At 44.5% G+C, this 13,601-nt stretch overlaps 1 protein-coding gene across 2 annotated transcripts in view; it reads left to right on the plus strand.

The window, feature by feature from the left end:
* Positions 1 to 13,601, plus strand: part of PREX2 (phosphatidylinositol-3,4,5-trisphosphate dependent Rac exchange factor 2) — a 430,245-nt gene that overhangs the window by 395,831 nt on the left and 20,813 nt on the right. For both annotated transcript variants that reach the window (XM_040432527.1, XM_040432528.1), the window contains exon 38: positions 9,248 to 9,350. In XM_040432527.1, the coding sequence (XP_040288461.1) occupies positions 9,248 to 9,350 (103 nt within the window). The remainder of the gene's footprint in view (positions 1 to 9,247; positions 9,351 to 13,601) is intronic.

The following is a 13,601-nucleotide window of genomic DNA, read 5'->3' on the forward strand; positions in this document are numbered from 1 at the left end:
CTACAATAGTGAGGGGACACGACCACCGGCTCCCTACACAGACACGGAGGGAGTCAGGGTCACCTGGATCCAGAAAACAGAAAATCATAAATGCATAAACAGAACTTATCTTGCAGACGACAGCATGTACAGGGAACTGGGAACTGGGAGCTGGGAACTGGGAACTGGGACAGCATGCACACACACTCCAGGAAGAAGTATCAGCCGCACACTACTGCCTTATGGGGAGGAATTTAAAGGGAGGTAATCAGTCTGACTGCATGACAGCTGAGATAGACTAACGAGGTGAGAAACAGAAACCAAAACAAAGAAACTCAAGGAGGAGGATCTGGACGGCTCCTGTCAGAGCTTCTCAGCTGTCTGGTTGTGACAACAGCAGAGCGGGAGAATCTGCCATCTGACCAGTGGGCTAAAGTGGTGGCTCAGTTTCTGGTGGGGAATGCACAGAATGGCTACTTTGACCTCAGCCGTGGGGATGCCCAAAACTATGGGAAGCTTAAAGGTGAGGTCCTGGTCAGCATGGGGATCAATACATATGTGCAGGCCCAGCGAGTGTACCAGCGGGCGTTTGTAGAGTCTCGGCCTGCCAGGTCGCAGGCTTATGATCTGTTGCACCTCGTGAAGAAATGGCTCCAGCCTGAGACTTTGGGCCCAGAGCAGATGATAGAACGGGTGGTAGTGGATCGGTTCGTGCGTACTCTGCCAGTGGCCATTCAGCGTTGGGTGGGTCAGGGGGACCCGAGCAACGATGACCAGTTGGTCAGCCTGGTCGAGAGGTACATGGCCACCCAGGATTTTTTGCAGGACACTTCTCAAAAACTGGTGACACCCCGGCCCCACTTATAGAGACTGCGAAAAAGTCCCGATCCCAAGCAGGGGAAAATGCAACCCAAAGGCCCATTAAGTGTACCCTGTGGGCTCATGAAGACACATTTATCTGATGCTGGCAGTGCCAGGGGCCTGGACATAGGGCCGCTAACTGCCCCTTGACCACTGAACCCATGGGCTGCGGGTTTGCACGCCGGTCCTCATTCTACACCAGGCCTGTCTGTACTGCAGACACCCTGCTGAGCGCTGGTGAACCTCCCATGTGCCAGGTGTCCATAAACGGGTACTGGATTAATGCACTGTTAGTATCCGAAAGTCTAGTGACCCTAGTGCACGAGTCACTGGTTTGTCAGAAAAATCCCTCTGAACAAAAGGTCTCCGTTATCCGTATCGATGGAGATATCCGAGAGTATCCGACGGCGATAGTTGTCATGGCCACGCCGGGCGGGGAGGTACAGCACATGGTAGGAGTGGTAAAGAATCTTCCATACGGGGCTATTTTGGGAAGAGCCTTGCCCATATTCTGGTCCTTATGGAAGGACAGAGCGCAATCTCTTGTGGAGAAAGACTCTCCTGGTCCTGAACCCGAAGACCCCAATTCTGGGGTACCTGCCGTAGGGGTCCCCATTAAAGGGCAAGAGTGTAACCCCCGATAGGTTTCCCTAGATGCATTGGCTGGTGAGGCCGCAGAGGCCACATCTATCCCATAGCTGGAGGTGTCACGGGACAGGTTCGGGACCGCCCAACTCCAGGACCCCACTCTGGTACGGGCCAGAGAGAGAGAGTAACTGTAATCAATGGGGTAGCCCAACACCTTGGCGCAGAAGCGGTGCTTCCCCATATGGCCGTTTCCCTGGATTTATTGTACCGCGTAGACAAGTTCCAACAGGAGGTAGTGGAGCAGCTAGTAGTACCACAGCCCTACCGCCGGGCAGTATTAGACTTGGCTCACACACATGTAATGGGAGGTCATCTTGGGGTCAAAAAGACACTAGAGTGTATACTCCAGCGGTTCTTTTGGCCTGGTGTTTATGAAGAGGTTAAGAAGTTTTGTGAATCGTGTCCAGAGTGTCAGATTACTGCTCCCACAGCGAATTTCCATGGTCCACTGGTGACTCTTACTATTATAGAGGTAACTTTTGAGCGGATCGCTATGGATCTTGTGGGGCCAGTGGTAAAGACAGCCCGGGGCCACCAACACATATTAGTGGTGTTGGACTATGCGACTTGGTATCTGGAGGCCATTCCTCTCTGCCATACCTCTGCCAAACTTATTACCAGTGAACTATTTGCCATGTGTTGCTGCATTGGGTTGCCCAAAGAGATCCTTACAGATCAAGGTACTCCTTTTATGTCCAAAGTGACAAAGGAGTTGTGCAAGCTGCTTTGAATCAAGCAGTTATGCACGTCAGTGTAACACCCCCAAACAGATGGGCTGGTGGAAAGGTTTAATAAAACCCTAAAGAGTATGTTGAAAAGGGTAGTATCTCAAGATGGGAAGGACTGAGATATGTTGCTGCCATATTTTTTGTTCGCCATCCGAGAGGTACCCCAGTCCTCAACGGGATTTTCCCCATTCGAACTGTTATATGGCAGACATCCCAGAGGCCTGCTGTACATTGCCAAAGAGGCATGGGAGCAGGAGCCTACTCCCCATAAGAGTGTAATAGAACACATTGCAGATATGCAGAACCAGATTGCATCAGTGATGCCCATTGTGAGAGAACATCTAGGAGAGGCTTAGGCAGCTCAGAGCCGGGGGTATAATAGAGAAGCCAGCAGCCAGGACCTTTTCCCCAGGAGATAGAGTTCTCGTGCTCGTGCTCACTACTGAGAGTAAGTTTCTGGCCAAGTGGCAACGGCCTTATGAAGTTCGGGAAAAAGTGGGCGAAGTTAACTATAAAATATATCACGTAAACTTGCTAAAGGCGTGTGAGTACCGAGAATACCTGTGGGCCACTGAGGCGCTGGTTGGGACTAGTGTAGACCCTCCAACGTCAGTCCCGACTGTTCTGTCTTCATACACGTTTACACAGTGTGCAGTCTGACATTCAGCATAAACCATTCCTGTCTTCCAAATAAGAGGACTGTTTTCTGTAGTCCAACTTGTTTATTGGCAACAGGATTGTGAATTGGTAAAACTACAAGAATACAAATGGCTTGTATAAGTAAAACATATAGAATAGCATGTACAGTAATACATTAACAGAGAAAGCATATGTCCAAAATGGCTGCCTATACATAGATTGCATAGCTAAATAACAGAAATAACTCCCTGAGTGACACTTATACCTAGCTAAATAGCTCTGCATAACATAATGTCCCTGAAACAAGGTAGATCTCACTCACCAGATATACTTTAAAAAGCATGGTGGAGTTTAATAAGAAAATATGCAGGAGACAGCTCTGCTGATGTCCTGTAACATGGAGACTGGGCTTCTCTTTCCCAGAATGCACTACACTCCCACAATGCTTTGCCTCCCAACAATAAAATAATCTTTACTAACAGGCAAACAAAGTGTAGTACATTTTTAAGACCGCTAGATGGTGCTATAACCTAACTAATAACTACAGAAATACAGCAGATGTGATCTGTAATGATGCTGAAATGAATCTTCCTGTGCTGGGACAGAACACCGACACAACAAAAACGGGAGATCAGAAAGTTAGTGCAGCAGAATACCGATGTCCTTTCAGAAAAGCCTGATCGTACATTGGTGGTCCAGCATGACATTGTCACGGAGCCGCGCGTAAGGGTACGAGTGAAACCGTACAGTGTGCCAGAGGCCCGGAGACAAGCCATTATGGGAGAGGTACAAAAAATGCTTAGCTAGGAGTTATCGAGGAATCCAAGAGCAAATGGGCCAGTCCCATTGTGTTGATTCCATAGCTGGACGGATAGTTGCGATTTTGTAATGATTTCAACCTTTATTCAATGCCCCGGGTTTACGAGCTGATTGAAAGACTGGGCCAGGACCAGTACTTCACAACACTGGATTTAACCAGGAGTTACTGGCAGGTATCTCTGACAGAGTCAGCAAAGGAAAAGACCGCCTTTGTCACACCGGAGGGACCTTATCACTATGTCTTTTGCCTTATGGGTTGCAAGGGGCCCCTGCCATGTTCCAGAGGCTGAAGGACAAAGTCTTAAAACCTCATCAGAACTACACATCCGCCTACTGGGATGATATCATTATCCATAGTGGCTACTGGCAGTATCATATGTCCCATGTGCAGGCAGTTGTGGACTCACTCCAAGATTGACTGCAAATCCTCCAAGGTGTACCATAGGGCTAGAGGAGGCTCGTTATTCGGGGTACGTGATTGGCTGTGGGAACATCAAACCTCAAATAAAGGCCTTTCAAACTTGGCCCCGACCTCTCACGATGAAGCAAGTCAGAGCGTTTCTTGACATAATTCGGTATTATAGGCGGTTTATACACAATTTCGCCGGGAGGGCTGCACCCCTGAACGATCTGCTGAAAGGAAGAAAGTCAGTCAGGATTCAGTGAAATCCTGAGGCAGAAGAAGCATTTCAGGCCCTGAAATTGGCCGTTTGTGAACAGCCTGTTCTATCCAACCCCAACTTTAAAGGATTTCTGTCATGAGAAAAATCGTTATGTAGCTGATTGACATTAGCGATGTGCTAATGTCAGCAGTACATAACAATATGATTTATAACTCCCTGCCTTCCGCCGTTCCCTCAAAATAAAGACTTTTGTAATATGCTAATGACCTCTAGGTGCTAGTGGGGCGTTGCTGCAGCACCTAGAGGCTCAGCCTTTGGTACGCCCATGTACAGTTGATTGACGTCCGAGTTCTCCTCAGTGTCCCGTAAATCCTGTGCCTGCGCCATCCCGTTTAGTATTCGGTGCAGGCGCAGTGAGAAAGCCAGAAGCAGGAGTGTGTCCTTCACTCACTATGCCTGCGTCCAATACTAAACGGGACGGCGCAGGCGCGGGATTTACGGGACACTGAGGAGAACTTGGATGTCAATCAACTGTACATTGGCGTGCCAAAGGGTGAGAAGACGAAGCCTCTAGGTGCTGCAGCAACGCTCCACTAGCACCTAGAGGCTCATTAGTATATTATAAAAGTCTTTATTTTGAGGGAACGGCAGCAAGCAGGGAGTTATAAATCATACTGTTATGTACTGCTGACATTAGCACATCGCTAATGTCAGTAAGCTACATAACGATTTTTCTCATGCCAGAAACCCTTTAAGGACGAATTCATCGTCCAAATGGACGGATCTGAAGTAGGGCTAGGAGCAGTTCTATCTCAAAAAGTGAACAGAGAAAAACATCCGATCACTTATTTGAGCAGAAAGCAGGGATGAAACTATGTGTTCCTCCAAAAGGAAGGACGAACAGGAGTCTACTTCAGGCCTAATACAAACAATAGGCAGATGCAACACACAGAACCCAAAATACAAAAGGGAAAGGAAAGACTTAACTTCAAAGAGGCTATGGAAGCACCAGGAACTCAGCCGAGATCCAACCAAAAACAATCCACAGGCACACAAGCTATAAACCTCACAGCATAGTGGGAGAAGCAACTATAAATAAGGAAGGTTAAATGACCACGTAAGCAACACCTGGAGGCAAGGGGTGTGGCCATTACCAGAAACATCACAGACACCTATTGATCCACAAGGAAAACGTGTCAGATCAAACCACGTGCTGCCAGTCTCACAGATCTCCTGCCACTCACTGTCGCCGGGACGTCCGTATGTCGCGGTACGTCCGTGACAGTGTGAAGGATACACTGACCTGTGGACTGATACCCTAACCCAGCTGTGATCCGGCTGTAACTGAACTGTAAGTTGGCTGGAACAAGCAATACATAGTGTTGTAGAGACTTTGTTGTGTCCCTGCCTTTCTTCAAAACTGGTCATAGGAGCCCACATCATTACACTCTATTATTTTCACTGGTGATTAATGAGGGAATCAATATGCAAAAATTTTAATCTTTTTTAAAATACATACAGTATCTGCCCAAATAAAACTTCCATATGCTCAGGAATGTGATCTTCTTGGCTTGATTAATGCTCCTTTAGATACTATTTCCTGCTGGTATAGGAAGTTTCAACCACAATCAACCATTTTGGAAGTTTTGGAGAGCTGTCTTTGGTCACCTGGTCACCCAGTCTGCATATAATAAGCATAAAATCTTCAAAATCTTTCCTCCTTCATCCACTTTTCACATCATGTTTTGTGTATTTTGTGCTTGTCTGGATTAGTAAAATTCATTCATAAAACAGTCACATGACAATGATATTTGTAGCCTGAGAGCGGGAAATCTTATTCTGTTAGGCCAGGGCTGTTCGGAGCACAACACCTTTGATGGCAAGTGTTCCAGCATATAGAAACACACTGGCTTAGATTTACTAATGTTTAGACCTGCTGTAGACCTGCACCAGATTTATCACAGAAGCTCAGGCTGGATGATAAATCTGTTGCAGGGATAGACCCTTTTCTCTGACTCTGCACCAAGTATTGGTTGGCTTAGGCCTCATGCACACATTCGTTGCCCAGCCATGGCCATATTGCGGCCCGCAAACAGCGAGTCCGCAATACACAGGCACCGGCCGTGTGCACCCCGCATCACGGATGCGGACCTATTCACCTGTTTCCGTGGTGTTTCTGTCCGTGCCTCCGCACCTCATAAAAATAGAACATGTTCTAATTTTTTACAGTGTGGACGGATCACGGACCCATTCAAGTTGAATGGGTCTTGAACCGTCCCGGCTGCCGTACGGATGTTGCCTGTGCATTGGGGCCACAAATTGCGGTGGCCAATGCACGGAATAGCCGCAAACCGGCCGTGTGCATGAGGCCTTACTTTGAGAAATAGTATGTCAGAATTGTGCCGAAATTTTGGTACAAAATGGTGCATCTTGGGCACCACACTTCCATTTGATGCTCCTCCCCTTTCCACTAAGCTCAATATCGGAAAAAAGTGTAGAAACCCTAGGTGCACCAAATTGTGGCAGATTTTTGGTACAGACACATTAGTAAATCTAGGCCATGGTATTGCACGAGAGTTAGATATTCTTTTAAGATTCCATTCAGGGGTATAGCTAAAGGCTAATGGGCCCTGGTGCACAAGACTTCAGCTTGTGCCCACCTTCGCTCAGTGCTTTGTGGCCAGGAGCAGGGAATCACATAGCCTTCATGCCCCATGAGGCAAATATGGAAACAGCTCCCCCCCCCATGCCAAATTCTTGACCTAATCCCTTCCCTCCAGCCAGAGGTGTAACTTGACCACCATGCACTTTCTATAATACTGGTGTCTTCTTATGTGGCACAAGGGTCTTTTGGCCCCCTCAGGATCCTGGGCCCTGTAGTGACCCCTATAGCTACCTTGTATTAACTTTCTCTACATGATAAATGAGACAACCCTTTTAAAACTGTCCCCGGTTAACTATCAGTGACTGAGAGCTATGTGCTTACATACAAACTGAAAAAAATGGTGTGGTATTAAACAGGCAGGAAGTGCTCGGACCTAACACTCACCTACCTGAGCCGTATGGGCAATACCAGGAGCCAGTGGGCGAATCACAGGAGCGTAAGGTCCGACTCATAGCCAACTCACCAGTTACCTCCAGCATGTAGCCATGCTTGCAATGAGAGGAGGGAGGAGTCTGCGAGTCCCACTCAAGATTGGCTGATATGGCCCAGGCCTCACAGGTGCACCTAAATGTAGCCTGTGGATGGAAAACAGGCACATTTAAATTGGAGTTTATACACCTCCAAGCATCTCTATATACAAACCAACAGAAAAAATAGCGTGGCGTTAAACAGGCAGGAAGTGCTCAAACCCACATGCAGTTGTGTACATATGAATACACACTTAGGCCTCATTCACAAACTTATTTTTGGTTAGCATTTTTAACGGATCAAATGCGGACCCATTCATTTCTATTTCAAAAAAATGTGGACAGCACGCGAATGTTATATGTCCGCATCCATTTATCATGAAGAGAAAGTGAATACAAGGCAGTTACTAATGTACTGTGATTATCCATATTGCCTCCTTTGCTGGGTTGGTTCATTTTTCCATCACATTATACACTGCTCGTTTCCATGGTTACAGCAGTGGTGCTCGTGCTTACACACTATAAGAAAAAATGCCAGCCTCTCTGGTGGCCGGGACCGTGGGAGCTCACGTAAGCTAGTCCTTTTTTTTTTATAGTGTACAAGCACGGCCACCACTGCTGGACTGCCAGGTGGTCGTAACCATGGAAACTTTCTATGCATAATAAATGCTATTTTCTGAAGTGGCAAAACCCCTTTAAGTTTTAGGCCTGTAGATTGATGTGACCATGGGTAGGTTACGTATGCAACTATGGAGCAAGCTTGTAAACATCCACTACCAGAACGCCATCATAAAATATCTGTCTTTTTGCATGCAGTATCTTGACATTACATAGCACATTTTCTGAATTTATTCTGCAGTGCTTTATAGACATCACCATCACTCACTGTTCCCTTCCAGTATGTTTTTGGAGCAAACTGCAGTACTTGGACCCAGCGCTGCATTTTTTATTTATTTTTTCAGATATAGGACCAGATTTATCATTAGCTCAAGTCAAAATAATGGAGTGAAAAAGTCGCAAATGTTTGCACAAAAATGTGCGACTTTTATTGGCTCTGCGCTATGCTCGACAGTTTTCTGAAAGTGGGCGTGTTTTCTTATGTAAATGAATCTCTAGACAGATTTACTATTGCGACAATTTAGAAAGTCACAAAAAATTGCTCCAAAAATGGCGCAATTTCACTCCAGTGAGGACCATGCTTATCTTAGGCGACTTTTCAATAGAACATGCGACTTTCTCGTGAAGACTTGCGACTTTTGTAAAGCCGCTTACTTAAAGGAGTTCTACAGTTTGTTTTAGCTGATGATCTATCCTCTGGATAGATCATCAGCATCTGGTCGGTGGGGGTCCGACACCCGGGACCCCCGCCGATCAGCTGTTTGAGAAGGCAGCGGCGCTCCAGCACCTGTTCACTTGAATGAAGCTTAGCCCCGCCCCGGCCAGTTGATACTAGTTGTGACGTCACTGGGCCAGCGGTAAACAGTGAGAAGGCCGCGGCGCTGCTGGAGCGCCGCTGCCTTCTCAAACAGCTGATCGGCGGGGGTCCCGGGTGTCGGACCCCCGCCGATCAGATGCTGATGATCTATCCAGAGGATAGATCATCAGCTAAAACAAACTGTAGAACCCCTTTAAGGATAAACTGCTACCGTCAAACCACATTTATCACAGTATTAAAGGACCATTAATAAATCTGACTTGGCCAAAAGTGGAGTAAGATGTAAGTGTAATGATAAATCTGGCCCATAATGTATCGTAGTGTTTCTCTTTTGTTATATTCATTACTTTGTTTAAATGGTCTGTAATGTTCTTCCGTTGCAGATGCACTTTGAGCGTCACCCTTGAACAGGCTCTGATCCTCGCGCGGAGTCATGGGCTGCCTCCCCGTTACATCATGCAAGCAACAGATGTCATGAGAAAACAGGTTTGTCATTTGACATTCAATCGACTGATCCACAATTACTCCCCGCTGATTATAATTCCTTCTTAGAATGTCACCTAAGTAAAGGGTGGGCTGTCCAAAAAGCAGCGCTGGCATCAAAGGCACACCTGTTCACTTTCAGATACAAAATGATATTTTTTGCCTCATTATGTCATCAATTTTTAACTAGGCAATGCTGAGCCCAGACGCGGTGCTCTGTAGTTATTAACTCTGGCATTTTATTACATTATATCCAACAGATTTGAGATCCATAATTAGGTGCTGATTAATTTCACAATTCAGATGCACTTATCCTGTGGAAAACATTGTGTATTTAATGCGTGAAGTGTCCCTTAGAGGGGTTGTCTCACTTATTATCCATATTGCCTCCTTTCCTGTCTGGAATCATTATTCCATTGCATTATACTCTGCTCTTATCCAGGTGTTACGACCACCCTACAATTCAGCAGTGGTGGCCGTGCTTGTACAGTACTGGAAAAAAGTGCCGGTGTCGCGGGTGACCGGGACACTGGTAGTGCGCACGCATGTGCAGCGGCTCTTGTCCCAACCACTTCATACCTGCACTGCACGTCAGGAAAAGAGTAGGGAAAGCAGCTCTACCGTGCATGCATGAGATTTCAGTCATGCTGGGGATGATGTGGTGCAGGAAGGGGGATATCAATCAAAGTGAGATGGGCAGTGGCACCCCCCATGACTCTATGCCCAATAATGTGCTTACAGAACGGTACAAAGTGTCATTATATCCAAAGCTACAGATTTTACTGTAATGTGATCTACAGCACCATATACTGTGTGTAGTTGCATAGGGCAAACTCTGATAAAAGGTTCCCTTTAAAGGGGTTGGGCCATCTCAGACATTGATGACATATCACTAGGACAGTGGTGGCGAACCTATGGCACGGGTGCCAGAGGCGGCACTCGGAGCCCTCTCTGTGGGCACCAGCACCCTGGAAAAAGTCTATGGTGTACCCATATGCCTTAGACTCTTCCTGCCATTCATCAGCGCAGGGCGCACTATGAACAGTACAGGCAGCGCACTGAATGTAGGCAGGCTGTTATAGCTAAGTGATAAAGTACATGGAAGATATAATATATCGGGCTGTAGTAGAGCTCATGCACACAAACGTATTTTCTTTCCGTGTCCATTCCGTTTTTTTTGCGGACTGTATGCGGAACCATTCATTTCAATAGATCTGCAAAAAAACGGAAGTTACTCCATGTGCATTCCATTTCTGTATGTCCGTTCCTCAAAAAAATAGAACATGTCCTATTATTGTCCGTATTACGGACATGGATAGTCCTGTTCTATTAGGGGCCAGCTGTCCCGTTACGCAAAATACAGAATGCACGCGGACGTCATACATAAGGTCAGATGCATGGGCCCATATTCAGGGTAAATTGCCGTGTTGGCACTATGCGATAAATAAGTGGGTTTTGGGTTGCAGTTTGGGCGCTCGGTCTCTAAAAGGTTCACCATCACTGCACTAGGACATGCCTACAGTGTCAAGCCTACAGAGGTGGGACCCGTTCCTATCTGATGGCATATCCTAGTAATATGACATAAATGCCTGAGATGGGAATACCCCTTCAACTATATAACACCTTTGAATAAGCTACAAAATATATTAAAGGTTTTTTATATGCCTTTTTTTTTTACTTTGTTGTTAGTAGCATGTCCCCTCAATTGGCATAGTTAAAAAACAGCCAGGTACAAACATTTATTGGTTAAAGGGGTTGTTCAACCCCATTAAATTTATTATAAACAGCTTACAATGGTTTAAAATAAGAAAAGGAGTAATGTTGACTAGTGTTGATCACGAATATTCGAATTTCGAATTTTTATCGCAAATATAGGTAATTCTAAAATTCGTGAATATTTTGAATATATTGATATATATTCGTAATTTCGAATATTCGAGATTTTTTTATTTCAAATTTTGTAATGCGAAGTTTCGTAATGCAAATTTTTATCGCAAATTTTTCAATTGCCCAGTAAAAACATGATTCCTCCCTGCTTCTTGCTTGTGGGCCAATGACTCATTGGCCCACAAGAAAGATACAGGGAGGAATCATTACTTTAAATGGGAAAAATGATGAATATTCAAAAAAAAATTATATATAGCACTATATCGAATATATTCGTTTTTTCAAATATTCGTAATATTCTAAAACAAGAATATATACCAATATAGCGAATATTCCAAAAAAAACTAATATAGAGCAATTTAGCTAATATAGTGCTATAATCTTCTTTGTCTAATAGTTGTAATGTTTTTCTCATCTGAAGTTCAGTTCGGAAAAAAATTACAACTATTTATTTCTCTAAATTCGTTTTTTTCGAATATTGGCTGTATTGCTATATATTCTTGTTTTAGAATATTACGAATATTCGAAAAAACTAATATATTCGATATAGGGCTACGACTCATTGGCCCACAAACAAGAAGCAGGGAGGAATCATGTTTTTGCTCGGCAATTGAAAAATTTGTGATAAAAATTTGCATTACGAAAATTCGCATACTACGCGATCATTACCTTGTCGATATTTTGAGTAAAAAAAATCGTAGAATATAACGAATATTCGAATTTGCGAATATTCGCCGAATATTCTACAAAATATTTGCGAAATATCGCGAATTCGAATATGACTACTGCCGCTCATCACTAATGTTGACCTTACCAACCTCCTGCAGCTCCCATGCTGGTGCTTCCCTGGTCCCCAACTGGTTTCTGTCTCCCAAGCTCCAGTGATGATGTGGTGTGTTGATGCGTGACCACTGCAGCCAATCATTGGCTAAGAAGTGCTGGCTTTTTTTTTTATTTACACACAATAGATGAGCATAGGAAGCTCCCTGGAGTATAAACTGGTGCTCAGCCTGCTATAACCACTTCATATACAAATGGCCTGCTCACAGTACAATAACAGTTTACAATTTATTGAGTTATACACAAATACTCAAATAAAATATAAAAATATGCAAAAACATAAATATGCAAAAACATAAAAATATGCAAAAGCATAACAATAATGTGAATATAATTTTTATGTTTTTACATACAGGTGAAACTTAAAAAAATTAGAATATCGTGCAAAAGTTCATTTATTTCAGTAATGCAACTTAAAAAAAGAATTTTGTGAAAAGGTTCAATATTCTAGGCTCAAAGTGTCACATTCTAGTCAGCTAATTAATCCATATCCCCTGAGCAAAGGGTACCTCAAAATTGTGACTTTGGGGTTTTCATAAGCTGTAAGCCATAATCATCCATATTATAACAAATAAAGGCTTGAAATATCTCACTTTGCATGTAATGAGTCTATCTCATATGTTAGTGTTACCTTTTAAAGAGGACCTTTCATCAGTATAATTTTAATAAACTAATAACTCTACCTAATAGTGCGGCTTCCACTGATGTTCCCCCTTTTTTTTTTTTTTCAAATCGGCCACCGAATGTTGAAATAATAGCCCCGTTTGTTCTGCTTCAGCGCCTGTCACTCAAGCGCTTTTTTTGTATGGGGCGTTGCTAAACTTTTTTCTTTGCTATGGGCCTTGGCTGAGAGCGCAGCCAATCAGAGCGCTCCTCTCTCAGCCAGGCAGAAGGAGCTAAAGTGCAGCGATGTCTAGGGGATGATTATGATACTTACCCTGCCGCTCGTACCGCTGCTTCCACACCCGTCGCGTCCCTCGGCCGGTCTATCTGATCTTTCGCTGATCTTTCTATCTGATCTGCCTGGCTGAGAGAGGAGCGCTCTGATTGGCTGCGCTCTCAGCCAAGGCCCATAGCAAAGAAAAAAGTTTAGCAACGCCCCATACAAAAAAAGCGCTTGAGTGACAGGCACTGTAGCAGAACAAACGGGGCTATTATTTCAACATTCGGTGGCCGATTTGAAAAAAAAAAAAAAGGGGGAACATCAGTGGAAGCCGCACTATTAGGTAGGGTTATTAGTTTATTAAAATTATACTGATGAAAGGTCCTCTTTAAGTTGCATTACTGAAATAAATGAACTTTGCACAATATTCAAATTTTTCGAGTTTCGCCTATATTTTTTTAATTGAAATTTCTTAAAAATGGCTAAGCACTTAAGTCACTGCAACCAGTGATTGGCTACAGTGGTTACATGTTATGTCGATATGTCATTGCTGGAGTCTGGAGAACAGAGACTGGAAGGGGACCAGGGAAGAGTTTACATTGGTGTAGCATGGAACTGGAAAGGATTTGGAGGGTACTATCTCT

The sequence above is a fragment of the Bufo bufo genome, chromosome 5, assembly GCF_905171765.1.
Source record: "Bufo bufo chromosome 5, aBufBuf1.1, whole genome shotgun sequence".
In the NCBI taxonomy this organism is placed as follows: Eukaryota; Metazoa; Chordata; class Amphibia; order Anura; family Bufonidae; genus Bufo; species Bufo bufo.